Raw genomic sequence first — 18,169 nt, 5'->3', positions numbered from 1 at the left:
TATGAAACGATCGTTGGATCCGAATATAGCAGAGATAGATGTGTTTTGTGTGATTTTGTAGAAATGGCAAACCGCAAAAGGCGATCACAAACTCACACTTTTGTATAAATAGCAGAATTGTCTGTTTTAAGTTTGATTTTTCAAGCTCTCGGAAATACGACTTTTCAAACTAATTTAAGAAATGACGTGTCAGCGATTATCATTTCTAATGGCATGGGAGATTATTACTAGCTCATACCGGAAGTCAAAATTGACAATACGATAACTCGAAATCATTCATAAAATGTTATTTATAATCTGTGTATTCTATGTACATATTTAAATAAATCAACCGTTGGTACTCTATGAGAATGTGAAACTCCTATGAAAAAATATAACTAACCAGTCTGGCCATAAATACTGTGACATAAATACTTTTCTTTTTTTCTTAACTTTTCTTTTTTCCCTTGGAAACAGTGCGTAAATCCATAGATTCGTGGCCAAAAAGATTAAAGGCCTGTATAAAAGCCAAAGGTGGCCATTTCGAATAGAATATTTTTTTTATTTTTTGCTGAGACTTTAATAAATATGTAGGTATGAACTTTAATAATATTACATTACTTCATTTCAAAAGTGCATTTTCATCTGTAACAGAACTTATGGCTGAACTAAGTATTGTCATAAAATTAAAAAAAAACGTCTTAATGTTATTATACTATGAGCTATGCCCAAAATTGTATATAGAAAACAATGCACTGTATGAATTTAAGGTAATACTACTTACTACTATTACTATTTTTCGTGATTGAACTGCACAAAAACCAAAACAACACTGTTTAATTTATTATACTATAATAAATTTACGATAAGTGATTAAAGCTTAAGCTACCTTGATCCAAATATCAGAGAAATGTGATTGTCATTATATGTTAATCATCATCATTTCAGTTACGTAATCCAGCCTAGACTGGCACGACCCCAACTCTTCCCGTGTGGGTTTTTGATGAGCACCATCGCTCCCTGAATATTATTCCCCGGTGTACTGCAATCGCAAACTGATAGTTACGTACGAGTAGAGCCTATTGTAAGCCCACGTGGGTAAGTACCACTATCCTGCCTATTTCTGTGCCGATTTTTTTTTATGGCTTATATACCTAGTCTTGCCATAAATACTGAGACAAAGGAAAAAAAGTTCTATTGCAAATAACATTTATTACTTTTACAATGTGTTAGTTTAATACATAAATATATAACAATTTAAAGTATAAAAAGCTTATTCGAAGTGGTCTCCATTGGCAATACAGTTTTTTAAACGTTGAGGCCAGTTATTAATAGAAGCACGCACTCTTTCCATGGGAAAAATTTTCACTGCCAATCGTATGGATTGTTTTAGGGACTCCAAATTATCATGGCGTTTAGAGCAAGCCGTACTCTCTAAAACTGACCATAAATCATAATCCAGCGGATTAAGATCGGGACTAGACGACGGCCAGTCTTCAGCTCTGATGAAGTCCGAAACGTTCGTTTCCAACCAAGACTGCGTAGACCGAGCTTTATAACCTGGCGTCGAGTCTTGCTGGAAGGACCATTCTTGATTATTGAACATGGTGTTGTTAAGGGGCTTCACTACCTTCTCAAGAATGGTATCTTGATACACTTGTGCCGATGTTTTGATATTTTTTTCACAAAAGTATGGCTCAGTCATTCCTTCATAGCTAATACCCCACCAAACCATCACTGAAGTCGGATAGTGCCCACGGTGCACTCTGTCGACTAATTGGGAAGCTTCCTTAGAGTTTTGAGCATAAATACGGTCATTTTGTTTGTTAAAATGTTGCTCAATTGTAAAAAAATTCTCATCCGTAAACAAAAATTTTCTATGACCTCCCTTTGCGTACCGCTTCAGTAGTTGTTTCGATTTTACCACCCTATTGTGCTTTGACCACCTTTTTCGTACGAACACTACGTGGACGGCCAGATCTTTTTCTGTCACAAACAGAGGAGGTCTCATTGCACCTATTAATAGCCCGGTACACAAATATTTTACTAATACCAAGCGTATGGAGAGTTTTAAAAATTGCAATTGGCTCTATACCTACTTTGTGTAATGCAATCACAGCGATTCGGTTCTCTTTATCACCCCACTTCATTTTAATATCGCAAGATATTGTATAATGTATTGGCGCCAAAATGAGAAAACTCAATGAGCAATCATATAAAAATGACAGATTCCAAATTCAAATGTAATATTTTGTTTATTTTTAATTGTAACAGTATTTATGGCCAGACTAAGTATATTAAGCATATATTTCATTAGAAAAATCGGTAACTGCTTGCGGAACTCGAACACCGGTACAGTCGCATCGCTCAATACGAATGCACCGGGCGTCTTATCTTTTAGGCCACGACGACTTCAAATCATACGTTACGATGGAAAAAGTGGGACAGCCGTTATATAACACAGTCGAGATGACGACGTAATATTTCCAAAGGGATAGCGGCTTTCGACTTCTATTTTATTATACGCTCCGGTAACCTCAGAACACCACATGATTCAGGCCTTTCACTGTTTTAATAAGCATTTAATTTTATGCACGTTTACATTTATATATTTACTATATAGAAATATAGATCGATGCCAAATAAACCCCTTAGTGCATACGTGTAACGTGTTAAACATGCTTCGAAATCAGAGGGTCCGAACTTCAAAGTAGGTACATTAAAAGTAGTTATAGAAGGTTTAAAATGAAAAAAGTAAAAATAAACGTCCCATATGACAGTTAACCTATTATTTTATTAAATAAATTAAAAGCGATACATATATAAGTAAGAAAAATGCGGAAACAAAAAAAAAACAATAAATTCTAATTTAAATAGCTTACAGATTAGGTCTAACTAAAACTAAGACGGGAGAAAGTTTTGAATCCCATGTTCCGTCATTCTTTGATTGAGGTGAACGGTCACCACTCTTTTCCGTCTCGGAAATTTTCACAAAGAGATCGTTGAACTTCTTCTCGACGCTGTCGTCAGAGATGGACTTGTCTACGTCATCAATAGTCGTGCCGGTGGGAAGGACCTGCTTGCCTGTGGTGTACGGCGTTTCCTTGGCGTATTGAAGGTCCATGTAGTCGTTGAGGATACCTTCCAAGACCTTTTTGGGGGTCGCGTTGACGGTGTTGTCGTTGATGGCGTCAGACAATTCCCTTACCGTTACTGTCGGGACAGACATGATTCTGTTTGTGATCTGAAAGACGAAAATAAATTTAAACAGATTGATCGGGAAAAATAAAATGCCTTTTGCGGTTTAATCTAGCGTTTTTTTAATGTCATTACCTTAATTTTTATGTTTTGATGTGCTTTACAGTATTCGTGGTCCCAGAGGATTAAGGTGTTATTATTCTTGGACAACTCAATATTGTGATAGCTACTGTCTATGTTTGTATAAAAAATAAACTTCTAGCTTTTTACGTTTCAAATAAAACTTTTTTACAAGCCGGAAACTCCCATTAATGCAATTAACTTTACAAAAAAACCCTAAATCAAAGCTAGAGATTCCCTTCATTGCTTAGTGAGGGTATTCCTCTTATTTTACTACATAATTATCCAATAACTAATTTATTATTTCTTAGATGCTAATGTTAGGTCCTGTTGAGTGATTAGAAGGATGAGTACCACGGTTAATTCATGCATGGAACAATCGTTTGTACGGATGGGATAACTGTTTTACAAATGTTATCGAGACTGTGATAATATTACATGATTCGTCGTGAACATTGACGAATTCGGCGTGATGAGCGGTAAGCTTTGTCTGCCTACCTTATCTTTTTTTTATGAGTGAAACGCGATCGTATAGGATATTCGACTAGTGAACGCTTTGTGAAATTGTCACATAAATATTTATTAATTTTATGTATAAGTAAGTTTGAAGTCGTCGTGGCCTAAAGGACGTCCAGTGCATTCGTGTTGAGCGATGCACCGATGTTCGAATCCCGCAGGCGGGTACCAATTTTTCTAATGAAATACGTACTTAAAAAATGTTCACGATCGACTTTCACGGTGAAGGAATAACATCGTGTAATAAAAATCAAACCCGCTAAAATTATAATTTGCGTAATTACTGGTGGTAGGACCTCTTGTGAGTCCGCGAGGGTAGGTACCACCACCCTGCCTATTTCTGCCGTGAAGTAGTAACGCGTTTCGGTTTTAAGGGTAGGACAGCCGTTGTAACTATTCTGAGACCTTATACCTCATGTCTCAAGGCGGATGGCGCCATTTACGTTGTAGATGTCTATGGGCTCCGGTAACCACTTAAGACCAGATGGGCCGTGAGCTCGTCCACCGACCAAAGCAATAAAAAAAAACACACTGGCCAATAAATCTTGTCATTCATAACTATTAAATTTAACAATGGGGCCACCTCGGGAGTAGAATAAATGTTTTTTGGACAACAAAATTTTATATTTTCAAAATCGCTCCAAATATCGATTAACATACAAAAAAATACACACAGTCGAAACTAACAGACAAAATCGCCGTTAAGCAGCTTAGTTCCTCTGTATTTTATTTTTAATTTTTCTTGAATTTTTATTCTTTAATTCTTATTATTATATATCAATTTACATATAAATATTTTCTGTATTCAGTAAGTTGAACAAATTAATCCTTCGTTTGAATACAATTGTATAAATGAAATAATAGAGGTATAACCAGTGCAAGGATAGATTTCGATCTTTAGTTTTACTTTACATCGTAGAGAATTGAACGGTACCTAAAAAAATTACCAAATTATCACTTAATTTTAAGCTATTTAATTAAAGTGTTAAGAAACTATGCAGGTTTACTTTAGTACTCAATAGATGACGTCATTAATTTTCTGAATCGTGCTATGATTATATTGCATGTTTAAAAATTCAAGTATACTTCCAAGCTGATGCTAATATCCTAAGGTTAGACCCCAGTGAGCTTACTTACTCGCCCGGTTAAGCCGGCATAATCCCCCTGGCTATCAGCTCAGATAGGAAGGAAAAATAGGTAATTAATTAAACAATACAATATCGTGAGCGCAGCTAGTGTTAAAGAATACATTACCCTAACCAAATCCTAATAAATTTTATGATGATCAATTTGAAAATTTTTGAAGTTTTCGTGGCCTAAAGGATAATACGCCCGGTGCATTTGTATGTAGCGATGCACCGGTGTTCGAATCCCGCAGGCGGGTACCAATTTTTCTGATGAAATACGTACTTAACGAATGTTCACGATTGACTTCCCCAGTGAATGAATAACATCATATAATAAAATCAAACCCGCAAAATTATGATTTGCGTAATTACTGGTGGTAGGACTTTTTGTGAGTCCGCACGGGTAGGTACCACCACTCTGCCTATTTCTGTCGTGAAGTAGTAATGCGTTCTGTTTGAAGGGTGGGGCAGCCGTTGTAATTATTCTGAGACCTTATAACTCATAACTCATGGTGGATGGCGGCATTTACATTGTAGATGTCTACGGGCTCAAGTAACCAATTAACACCAGGTGGGCTTTGAGTTAGTCCACCCATCTAAGCCAAAAAAAAAGCATGAATAACGACATGTCATCAACGACAATCATGAACCGGATTATGAAAATATCTGTTTCTGCTACGAAGCTATAATGCGCTGTGGGTTCAGACTAATGTTATACTATACAATTGAGATTTAGACCTCATACCTCAAAGCGGGTGGCGGCATTAACGTTGTGATGCCTATGGGCTCCACCAACCAATTAAGATAGGGTAAGCTGGAAACTCGTTTTCACCGTGCAATAAAAAATATTGTATACTCATGCTAAACTGAACGAGGTAAGCAAATTAATAAATTACTATATTTTAATCATTACTTTATCATCTACTAGTATTCCCTGAGACACAAAATTTCATTATTGAAAATTAAACTATACTCAAAGAAAGATAAAATAACTATCGTTAGAACATCACGCGAACAACTTTCAATGTAAATTGTGTGAATATCGATTAATAAAAAATAAAAAAAAATACGTATCCGAGTAGCTATAGATAAAAATTTTATACCACAACAATAATTGTATAAGAAATAATAAATATTTAGATAACATATCTACAGCTTTATACATACCATAAATCTATTAATCAATTTATTATTTACATGGTACGTTTGTTTCGTAACGGAGAAATAGTTAAAAACAAGTTATACTTACAGTTATGTCGGCGTAAAATTCAAACTTGATCCCGAGATCCGCTCTAGTGTACTGATGACACTACCCACCTGCCCTTCCTATTTATAAATGACACAATCAAATCACATCGAGATAGCGCACTTGGGTTCTATGTGTCAGAATGCCCTAAAAACGACAAACTATTATCAGAAACACACGATGCTTCACAAACATTTGCGGTAAAATTCGCACAATGCAAACCACTGATAAAATTTCACATAGCATATTTATCAATATCTTATACAAAATTTTGTAGTGCGTAATGCATTTTGCAGGAAAAAAAATTGTCAACGTTTCAATGACTTGATAAGATTAGGTCGTGTGAAATGACTCGCCAACGGAACTCGACCTATTGGGAATTCAGTAATTATTTACTTTCTGATAATTCGATGATCGATGCCTTCCTTGGGTAATCGGTTACAAAAATAAATAATTAAAAGTTAATCGTTAAATTTTACGAATTATTCTTACGTAATTATTAAATATAAAAATGGAAATATGTATATAAAACAATACATATTTCGTATTATCATTTTATTTATGAAGAACTATTGATAAGAACATTATGTATATGAGCAAAAACAACCAAAACACATACATATGTTACATACGAGACAAAAATAAATACCATATATCTCTAAAGGTACTGGCTCCAAACGAGGCCATATGTACATAATATGTTAAAAAAGACCAAACCAAACAAAACACTCTTTGAATGTCAACATTTTCATTATTGTAAATGTAAATACTAACTATAAATATAATGATTTATATAAAAAACTATGAATATCTAATACAATGGTTTTTGAAGCATTAATGTTCATTCCTACTGGCTGAGCCTTTGCTCGTCCACCTTTTCTGGTGAAACTGGAAAGGCCTTCGGGCCACCAGTAAACCTTTTTTCCTAAAAAAAAGTAATGTCCTACGATTTCAGAGGTCATTTGTGTGTCATAGGACGATAAGAATTTTAAACAATAACATGATAAAAATGATGCATCTCCCTCAGAACTATCGATGACAATCAAAAGTTCCCACAATCTTTTATCTTATCTGAAGATTATTGTGTAGATGTTGCAATATGTAATTTTGGACCAAACCGGACTCGTTTAGCTTACCTTGAGAAACTAGATAATATTTTGTCACATGCCTGTATATCGCGTTAGCTCTTACTTTATCTGATACATATAATATATAACCATTATACATAATATAACTATTGTAATAGATACATACATAACCATTGTAAGGACATGATTGGGGCCACTATTCTTTTGATTGAGGAATTGTGGAAGAAGACATGCAATAATGAGGCCTTTTTTTTTTATTGCTTAGATGGGTGGGCGATCTCACAGCCCACCTGGTGTTAAGTGGTTACTGGAGCCCATAGACATTTACAACGTAAATGCGCCACCCATCTTAAGATATAAGTTCTAAGGTCTCAAGTATAGTTACAACGGCTGCCCCACCCTTCAAACCGAAACGCATTACTGCTTCACGGCAAAAATATGCAGGTTGGTGGTACCTACCCGCGCGGACGGACAAGAGGTCCTACCACCAGTAATTACGCAAATTATAATTTTGCGGGTTTGATTTTTATTACACGATGTTATTCCTTCACCGTGGAAGTCAATCGTGAACATTTGTTGAGCACGTATTTCATTAGAGAAATTGGTACCCGCCTGGGATTCGAACACCGGTGCGTCGTTCAACACGAATGCACCGGACGTCTTATCTTTTAGGCCACAATGACGGCCTCTTAGCATAATTTTCTTATTAAGATTAAACTTGATTATTATGGTTTTTCTCTTCATCCAAGTTGCCCAGACTTCTTAAAGCCGCTTGTTGCACGGTAATAAAGACTGACTTGACTGAGAGAAGTAGGTAATTTAGCTGCCTTAAGACTAAATCGTACCTTACGCCAAGAAAACATGTTAAATGTTCAACAATCTTCGTAGCACATTGCATTATTCATCTCCAGGAGTTGTTTTTACTTGAAACCCCTGCCCATTCGTAATTTTTAACCAGCCTCAACGAAATCCTTACCTTCCTTTGTGTCAAACCATAGGATTTTTTTTCAAATCTAAATGCTCTTGTTATAAATAGGGGAAAATGGATTGATGTAAAAATAAAAATGTAATTAACACAAATTATGTAACAACACACCTTATGTGAAATGATTTTAATTTCTATGAATGTGAACTTATCAGTATCAATCATGAATGTCATTTAAAATCGTACATAGTGTATCTACTAATTAAATAATCGATCCACTAATATTTTAGCTTTTGCCCGCGACTTCGTCCGCGTGGAATAGTTACTTTGGCATAACGCAAAATTTTACCCGCCTCTTCATTTACGTAGCAAGTGAAAATATTGTTGAGTACTAGAATGTTAAGGAGCTATTTAATACCAAAATCACGCTTTTTAATTGATTCCAAAAGAGGAAGTTATCAATTCGACCATAATTTTTTATCTATGTATGTTCGCCGATTACTCGGAATGCTTGAATCGATTCTGATAATGCTTTTTGTTCGAAAGGGTAGACTTTCTTCTATATTGCAGGTATGTAGGGTACTTCTTATGTAGGTACATAAGATTTTTATTTATTGAATAAATTAGCCAGATCGAGGATTGAACCCAGGCATCTGTGATTTACTAACTAACAGACAGACGGACCGAAAAAATGTACATGTAGAAGGGCCCGCACCTTGTGTCATAAGAAATGTCCGTGGTTGTATCGAAGGTGAAGGTTGTGAAAGTTGTTGTACCCTTTAAACAGACACTCGTGAATGGTTTACGGCACCAAAAGACAGTACAATGCAGGGCTGGGTCACAACTAGAAGTAAAACAAAACGTCATAGTCTAAAGCAGGGGCGAACAACCTTTTTAATCAATGGGCCAGTTTAATTTTTTTGGCGTGTCGCAAATAGATTAACACTTATTAATAATTTCTTTATTACAAGTAAACAAGAAAAGGACAGAAAAACGAATTGATAGGAGAAAGGCGATAAAATAAATTCAATTTTAGAAATGCTTGGCGGGCAGCAAGCGGTCCGCTGGCCGCGTGTAGCTCATCCTTGGTCTAAAGGATAAGACGTCTATGCGACTGTCCCGGTATGCAAATCCATACTAAACCACATACATAGTGTTACGCCGGTAAGAGTAACGCCATCTATCGCCGAATAGTCGAACGAATATCGAAGTATATAGTAGCTCGAGAAGTACAACGCCATCTATTGTCAGATAGCAGAAACACACAATACTAGACCTTTGTGGAATATTCTCGACGATTCTAGGGATTTCGTCTCAACTATAAAAACGTTGCAGAGATGACACGCAGTCAGTTAGTAATCGGAACTACTCCAAAACAGCGAACGGATCACCTGAAGCGAAGCGGTAGAAGCGAATTGAGAATTTTCAAGTGTTTGTTGAGAGTTTTAAGTTTTCTAAGTGCTAATACAGTGTTAACTTGTAATTCGGTAGAATTTTTATTTATCCCGAACCCCAGTGCGTAACAATAGTACGTACCAAATTTTCAAGGAAAAACCTACTTAGGCAAAGTTCACGAATGCCTTGCTCAATGAAAGAATTATAACGAGTGTCCTTAATGTATAATTTATTTTATTCTATGAAATGTTAAAAACTTGCACGCGTGTACCACCGTCTTGCCACTTTTGGCAGTGAAGCAGTCATACGTTCCGGCTTGAGATGAAATGTTCGGACGAGCTAAAGGCCTATACGGTGTTGAGTGCTTACCGGAGCCCCCATAGACCACGTGTATACCAGCATCTACCTTGCGACATGAAGTGGATCTCTCAACAGCGTTATTATAATACGGTTGTCTTATATTTTGCAGTGGAATTAACTAGTTTTTTGGTAACGTTTCGTACAGGAAACAACACCACAAACCTCTACAATTAATTTTACTAGTGGTCCCGCAGTAGTCGAAATTCGACTATAATTAACTGAAATTATAAGTTTCTACATTATTATGGTCCTATTGTTACAGATTTCGCCAAGGTTACACTATAGACAAATACTCGTAATATTAAAGATAAACAATACTAACCTAAGTATTCTCAATTTGACTACAGACTTTAAGCAATAACAACAGTTTGACAATAAACAAAGAGTATATGTGTGTGTGTCAAATAAATGGTAGTGTGTGTAATGTTTTCTTTATTGATTTAATATATCTTTTATGCATTATTTAAAAAAAATATTAGCATTGTGCACTTCTTCTCTATATTCTCTATAAGTGTGGAAAATTTCATACTCCTCCGCGCAATTTTCGTAAAAAGGGATACAAAGTTTTTGCTTCACGTATTAATATATAGATGATGAAAAAATGCTTCATTAAAGTTACCCGATAAAATGTTATTTTAATATTCGAAGGGCTGACACACACAAAATTTATCAAATAGAACAAGCAAGAATTTTAGGGAAGTATTAATATTCTTTCTTGTAAAGAATAATAATCAACACTGATTATAAGGCTTATAGGCAAATCTGCCTATTATTTTTACTGGTAGTAGGACCTCTTGTGAGTCTGCACGGGTAGGTACTACCACCCTGCCTATTTCTGCCGTGAAGCAGTAATGCGTTTCGGGTTGAAGGGTAGGGCGGCCGTTGTAACTATGTTAATACCTTTGGACTCATAACTCAAGGTGGGTGACGGCATTAACGTTGTAGATATCTATGGGCTCCGGCAACTTAAAACCAGCTGGGGTCGTCCACCAATCTATGTAATAAAAAAAATAAAAAATTTGTGAATTAATCGCTACACAAGAATTGAAACTTGGGCCTCAAGATGAGCGACAAGACTTAAGTTCGGATTTATATGGTTTCTCTAATAACCATACTGGACTAGGGCACAAACCAAAAATAAAAAAATAAAACTAATCGCCCTATTTCAAAGGTAAGTCTTCTACAACACTATTCTCGACTATCGCTGGAACGATAATTAAATCTCACAGAAAACCCTCAGACTAGACTACGTATTTCGATCAACAATAGTAACTAGATAAAGGGACACGTACAAAATTAAAGCAAAATCTGTCCGCGTGAATATACACATAAATAGCTACATTCGTTTACTAACAAACGTAGAAAAAAGTTTTGAAACAGTTTTAAGTTCAAACTAATTACAACTATGGCACCATATAATAAAGTCACAAATCTCCAAAACATTATCTAATACTTACGATCATTCGTCACATAAAGTGATCAAAGCAATAAACTAACCCTGTCACTTAATAAAAAGACTTATATTGAACAACTTTTAATCTTAAATCAACCTTAACTGCCAACAAATAAAGTAATTTTTCCCTTTAATTGCTCTGAGAACTAACATCGTTTTGGTTTATTTATTTTTGCTTCTTGAAATTTCGATTTCTATTTACTACAGGAGGTAAGGGAGTCGCGTTGAACACTAAAATAATTTATTAATGAATAAAAGTAAAAGTTTAGTTGTTTACTTTTTATGTTTTGGAAATTTATGTTTGTTTAGTATCTATACATTATTTATTATCTTATTAGCAAATAGATTTCTACGGAAATGATTTTTTTTTCTCAGCGGTGTTGAAGCGAATTCTGTTCGAGTCCGAGTTCATTTTCGTACTATTGGATTCGGGATCTGTGTGCTTAGTGCGAGTTTTTTAACGTTCTCGATAGCGTAAAAGTTACCTGAAATTGCAGCTAAAACAGTACTCCTAGCGGCAAATGTTCCAACTCCATATAAATTTGACTTAACTTTTACGCTATCGAGAACGTTAAAAAACTCGCACTAAGCACACTGTTAATAACGAATTATATATTGCGTTGGTATTTTGTGCGCCTCGTCCGAGATATACGAGTAACCGGCTATCACAGTTTCTCTCGGAACACGCTCTAAGGGGCCATCCATAAAGTACGTCACACGTTAATGGGGAGGGAGGGTATCACCGAAGTGTGACATCGTGTGACAAGGGGCATGGGGGGTCAATACTTTTGTGACGTCACATGTTAAAATTTAATAAAAGAGTGGATCCAAAGTCCATGGACACTCGATAATTAAGTTTTTTATCTTTAATTAATATAATTAATCGTTTATTATTTTCTAACTAGTCGTTTGTTTTTTCGGTTTTATGAAATGTTGGACTTTATGTTGATTTTATTAGATTATTATTTAATAAAAATAAGTAAAAAATGAAAATAGCTGTTTTCTCTCGATTATTTTTAAATACATACATAAATTTAAAAAATGTGTGACGTCACATCAGGAGGGGGGGGGGTTATAAAAATGTGACAACCTGTGACAAGGAGGGGGGGAGGGGTTCAAAAGTCCTAAAATTCGTGTGACGTACTTTATGGATGGCCCCTAATGAGGGCGATCGAAGCTTAAATGGAGAACTCTGGCTCTCCAAATGGGATTTAATTAAAATCAGCTCGTTGAAGAAATAGACATTTACTTTAAGAAACATCGAGAAAAAAAATTCTGTGAAATACAGTCCCTTATTTTCCTTACCTAGTGATTTATTTCAATATTTTTGTTATGGATCCGTTAGGCACTGACTTCATGTTGATGACCATTCTAATATATCAAGCCTTATCTAAATACTCAAAATTATTGATTACTTTATTTGCTAGTAATTTTATCAACTGTCCGTTCGTGCATTCTTTATCCAATCGCGCTGTTATTGAAACTCGGATAAGCCGGCATAGTACTAATAACTTATGACGAAGTGACGGTACGAAGCTTAGTGTCAAAATGTAGGTACTTAGCATCGGTATTGAGGTAAACAATGATTTGGACAGATGCGCTGCAACAGTTTTTGATTGATACCTGCCTGGGAGATTTGAATACTACTAGTACTGTGGTATCGTTTTGAAGTTATACTTCTTTAGGCGCGTTATGAAAAATTGATGCGAGTGAAATTTTACTATGCGCGCGCACCCTGACACAAAATTAACAGAATGAAGTTGCCCACTAAATCGCTCATTACAATACGACCGACGAAACTTGGCGAGTCTGAATATAGCCGCAGGTGAACTTTCCGAACCGTACCGAGAATTACCGAATTTATACGATGTCAAGAAAAGAGATGTCCAATATGCGTGTCTGAGGATGTTGTTTAATCGGTTTTTTTTTCAAATTGATTAAAATTTAAATATAAAAAAAAAAAAAAAAATAATAATAAAAATAAAGTATAACTTCTTACGCGCGTACATAAGTACACGCACATTTTTTTTTAGGAGTAAACGAGCGTCTTAACGATAAAAATTTACTCGAACCTTAATAGATAGAAAATCGATTCATACGGAAATTAAAAACCCATCACTGGCGTTAAAACGAATTGAATTCAGCTGTCCCCGTTGCAATACAATAGCACTGTACTCGGCAATTTTTGATGGCTAGTGTTCGCCCAATTACTGGCGGTATTACTATTACTGGTGGTAGGACGTGTTGTGAGCCCGCACGGGCAGGTACCACCACCCTGCCTATTTCTGCCGTGAAGCAGTGATGCGTTTCGGTTTGAAGGGTGGGGCAGCCGTTGTGACTATACTGAGACCTTAGAACTATATTTCAAGGTGTGTGGCGCATTTATGTTGTAGATGTCTATGGGCTCCAGTATCCACTTAACACCAGGTGGGCTGTGAGCTCGTCCACACATCTAAGCAATAAAAAAAAAAACACTAACCCTAGCAAGAAGAGCAGTAGGTACTTGGCATAATCTACCACTGAATCGGAATCGCGACCCAGGGGGAAGATCCGATGAGAAACCCAGTGGGCGAGTATCTCTCTGAGCACAGTCGAAGTAAGACGATCGAGGCTTTGCCCTGAAATGGAGAACTCTTTTGCTCTCCAAAGAGGATTAATTAAAATTAATCGTATTCAAGTCATTCAAGATACGTGTTAATTGCGAAATACGAATACTCGTTTGCTTTTAAAGACAATAGATATAGTAAAACAATAGAGAACACTACTCGTAAGCTTATGCCAGGATCCCAATAATCCAACTTTTCGTTTATAAATTTTGTACTTAACGCGTGGTCAAAGATGTTTCCTTGACGAGTCCAAACTGATGGATTGCCGCTTTCACGTACGGGTCTGGGCAAATTCGTTTTAGTATAGCATCACAGAGAAGTCGAGTATTCGGGACTATCGATAAATTTAGTCCCGCGGAAACTTGTTAAATTCTAGTTCGACAGCTGGCTTAGTGGTGTCTCTCTGATATTGCTGACAAACTATATTCGACACAAACGATTCAATACTAGATCTGCTGTAGACTCATCGTAGTTCGATAGCGATAATAATAAATATCATATGATCAATAATTTCCAAACACACAGTGAAATATGGATCCCGCCACACTCTTCGACGGATCAATTGCGGGTATACGACTCTGTTATTAACTTTTTGATAATCTTTCATCGAAACCTCTTTGAAACTTTTAATATTTCACTCTCTTTCTTTACATTCCTCGAATACTTATGACACGCATTCCACCTTAATGCAACTTTAGAGCATTAATTGTCTAAAAATAATAATCTCAAAGATTATTTATATCATAAATCAATTTTATTCGATTTTTATAGTGCGTACATTTCGAAAATAGATCCGAACTTCTTAATCGAGAGGGTTGATGGCGTTGATGTCGATGGGGTTAACTTAGATTTCGGGGCTAGCGACGATCACTGGGGACACCGCGGGTGGACCTTCAGCAACAATGACCGGTTCGGGAGTGATAATGGGCTGCTCAACAACAATGACTGGTTCGGGCTTGACAGGAACCTCAACGGGGGAAGGAGCAACGGCGGCCTGTAAACATTTTAAACATAGTATCAATAAACATCCGCTAATAAAAAACATTTATGTGATCAACAAAATTTATGTACTTACTTCGGTGTTAACGTTGATGATGATTTGGACTAGAGCGCTAGAAGGAGCACTGGGGGCAGCAGGAGCCTCTTCAATGGGAAGGGTGGGTACGTCTACGGGCTGGACTGGGATCTCAACGGGGACCTCTAGGGGTACACCAGCAGGGATGGCAACACAAACTGAAGTCTGAAATTAGAAAATGCAATTTTTAAATTTCGGCTATTCTTTTGAATACAACATAACTTATGTTAATGTAATAATAACGATTATAAAATAAACTTAAACTATAGTCAGTTTAAGGCAACTATAATCAAATGAGATTAAATATAATTTAGTCGTTTACCACTTGGTGTCCTGCGAACATGGCGTCCATGATCACGTTGAGGGCATTCTCCAGGTAAGGAACCAGAACAGGGTTAGTTACGGGACTCTCAAGAGCAGCAGAAATCTCGTTCAGGGTCCAGAGGGAGACTTCCATAGCAGGGATAATCACTGGAGTGGCAACCTGAAAATAAGATAAAAACGAAACTTGATTTAAAATGAGGAACTAAGATTATGAGTTGGTTTCCTTAATTACGATTCCTTGATTAATCAAAACAAACTTCAAAAAACAAGAAAAAAAAGATTAAAACCAATAAAACTACATTAAAACCTGAGACCTTAGCTTAATAAAGCTAGAATTTAATGGAATAGAATTAAAATATATTATTCATTATTTTGCAATTATGGTATACTGTTATATTATTATTATTTTATTGCTTAGATGGGTGGACGAGCTCAGGGCCCACCTGGTGCTGAGTGGTTACCGGAGCCCATAGACATCTACAACGTAAATGCCCCCATCCACCTTGAGACATGAATTCTAAGCTCTCACACTTTTAACAGTAGAACGGCTGCCCCGCCCTTCAAACCGAAACGCATTACTGCTTCACGGCAGAAATAGGCAGGGTGGTGGTACCGGATTCACAAGACGTCCTACCACCAGTAATTACCTACGCAAATTATAATTTTCCGAGTTTCTATTATATTATTTGTATAATACTAAATTAAATTAAATTTCCCGCAGTACCTGGCTTTGTCCAGTCAGGACGGCGGTGACGACCTCGTTGAGCGCCTGGCCAAGGTAAGGAATCATAGCGGGTTCAGTTTTAGGGTCCTGCAGAGCATTAGACAGGTCGGGAATGGTCATTGCGGTGAGGTCCAAAGCGGGAATGGTAACGGTTACAGCTTCCTGAAAAAAAAAACAATATAATTATAGCATATGGCATCTACCTAGATCAATATCTAATTGGCCCTAAATAAATTATGATATGAAATGGACGCAATGAAAAATTAAATCCAATTTAAAACATTACTGTGGTTGCTGATCTCCAGAAACAGGTAAACTGCTTTTATAAAAACATTTTTATATTTTAAACCCAAGAGGACGACTATTACTAAGTTTTTGTATTTTAAATGAGTACTTGAGTTCCCACGTGAGACATATTCATATTTAATACAATCTAACTCATGCTGTTGATTTTGGTAAAATTCGTTGAAAACGGGGACCGCCTAATTTACACGCAATAAAAAGGTGAAGCTATTGGCTAACGTTAATCACGTCATCATCATCTAAAATACCATCACTTCCCATTAATTTCTTAATAATACAACAGCAATATTGAATTTGGAGAACGCCCTGATTGTAAACATTCAAAGCAAAGCAATGGAAACCTGTTAATAGCTCGAAGGACCATATGTTGCGTTGTGGCAAATGAGCGTGGACTGTATTTATTGCTTTTAGTCCATAGGTGACAAATTAAAGATTGAATATTATTGTATGAAATATGAAATCGATGCGTCGCCCTTGATGGCTGGAATTGAAAGGGAAAATGTGTAATAGCGAACGTCGCTCGACACTTTTGTCGTTCCGAAATCAATCAATGGACATTATCATTTGTTTTCTAATTTTGTTTTTAGTAACCACTGATAAAAATATACTTACAATCTGTTCTCCTGCGTGAAGAGCAGCCATCATTTGGTTGAGAGCTGTCTCAAGGTAGGGCAGGAGCGCAGCAGAAGTGTACGGACTCTGGATGGCATTGGAGAGCTCATGCACGGTCCAGGTAGTCTGGTAGCCGAAGGCCACCGACAGGATAGCGGCGAATACAGTAATGAATTTCATTCTTGATCTAAAACAAGTTTCAATTTAGTTGCAGGATTGTTAGAAATCATGCAGGGTCATCCTTTTCATGTTACCTTGCATGTCCCAAAAATTGAGGTTTAAAGTCGAATACTGAGGACATCAACCTCCCAAAACGAACATTACAATTTGAAGTTGGTCCTAGTGTACTAAAAATGTCTATGCCGCATTTATAGGATACATTTGAAAAACAAAAGAGTTCACTTACCTGTTTTCAAGTAGTTTTGGAAATATTATTGCAAACTTCATTATTTATACTAGTTGCGTTGATAAAAATAATAAAATATATCGTAATTAATTTATTACGTTCACTGACGTAACGTAATTTGCGGTGGATGATGGTTGTAAACAGTAATCCTATTTTAACTCTATCTTATGTTACAGATGTATCAGAAACATTGAATGTTATTGTTAAAAACCTTATGTTATCTTAAAGAAATTTTTTTGCAGCCCAAAAACTTAACATACTTCTAATGAAAATTATTTATAATTAAAATTTTGTTTCACGTTTTAAAGTATTTTTGTTTATTGCTTTGGTGGCTGACGAGCTCACGGCGCACCTGATGTTCAGTGGTTACCGGAGCCCATAGACATATACAGCCTAAATGCCGCCAACTACCTTAAGATATGGGTTCTAAGGTCTCAGTTTGTACAGTACGGCTGCCCCACCCTTCAAACTGAGACGCATTACAGGTTCACGACAGAAATAGGCGCAGGGTGGTAGTACCTACCCATGCGGACTGACAAGACGTCCTACCATCAATAATTACGGATATTATAATTTTGCGTGGTTGATTTTTACTACGCGATGTCATTCCTTCACCGTGGAAGTCAATCGTAAACATTTGTTGAGTACGTATTTCATTAGAAAAATTGGTACCCGCCTGGGATTCGAACATCCGTGCATCGCTCAACACGAA

General features: G+C 36.4%; 2 protein-coding genes across 2 annotated transcripts; both read right to left on the bottom strand.

Annotated features, from left to right (window-relative positions):
* Positions 1–2,753: 2,753 nt before the first annotated feature.
* Positions 2,754–6,349, bottom strand: LOC114240598 (uncharacterized). Its single transcript, XM_028171194.2, has 2 exons — positions 6,190–6,349; positions 2,754–3,223 (listed from the first exon to the last, which is right to left on the bottom strand). Exon 2 carries the CDS (start codon positions 3,206–3,208, stop codon positions 2,858–2,860), a length of 351 nt encoding a protein of 116 aa, XP_028026995.2. The 5' UTR covers positions 3,209–3,223; positions 6,190–6,349; the 3' UTR covers positions 2,754–2,857.
* An 8,394-nt stretch (positions 6,350–14,743) lies between these two features.
* Positions 14,744–17,262, bottom strand: LOC114251867 (uncharacterized). The gene is made up of 5 exons (XM_028186649.2): positions 17,052–17,262; positions 16,137–16,298; positions 15,411–15,572; positions 15,089–15,253; positions 14,744–15,007 (listed from the first exon to the last, which is right to left on the bottom strand). The coding sequence occupies exons 1-5, from the start codon at positions 17,229–17,231 to the stop codon at positions 14,858–14,860; spliced, it is 819 nt and encodes a 272-aa protein (XP_028042450.2). The 5' UTR covers positions 17,232–17,262; the 3' UTR covers positions 14,744–14,857.
* Positions 17,263–18,169: the final 907 nt, after the last annotated feature.

This window comes from Bombyx mandarina, chromosome 19 (genome assembly GCF_030267445.1).
Source record: "Bombyx mandarina strain Sakado chromosome 19, ASM3026744v2".
NCBI lineage: Eukaryota > Metazoa > Arthropoda > Insecta > Lepidoptera > Bombycidae > Bombyx > Bombyx mandarina.
The sequence above is the reverse complement of the archived record's forward strand: the minus strand, read 5'-3'. Positions and strand labels throughout refer to the sequence as shown.

Bases quoted from the DNA above. Each gene is read 5' to 3' on its own strand.
- LOC114251867 (XM_028186649.2), bottom strand. From the start codon at position 17,231: ATGAAATTCATTACTGTATTCGCCGCTATCCTGTCGGTGGCCTTCGGC. The intron at 16,299-17,051 runs GTAAGTATATTT...TTTTTTTTTCAG, and splicing joins TTCACGCAGGAGAACAGATT to GAAGCTGTAACCGTTACCAT. The intron at 15,008-15,088 runs GTAAGTACATAA...AAATGTTTACAG, and splicing joins TCATCAACGTTAACACCGAA to GCCGCCGTTGCTCCTTCCCC.
- LOC114240598 (XM_028171194.2), bottom strand. From the start codon at position 3,208: ATGTCTGTCCCGACAGTAACGGTAAGGGAATTGTCTGACGCCATCAAC.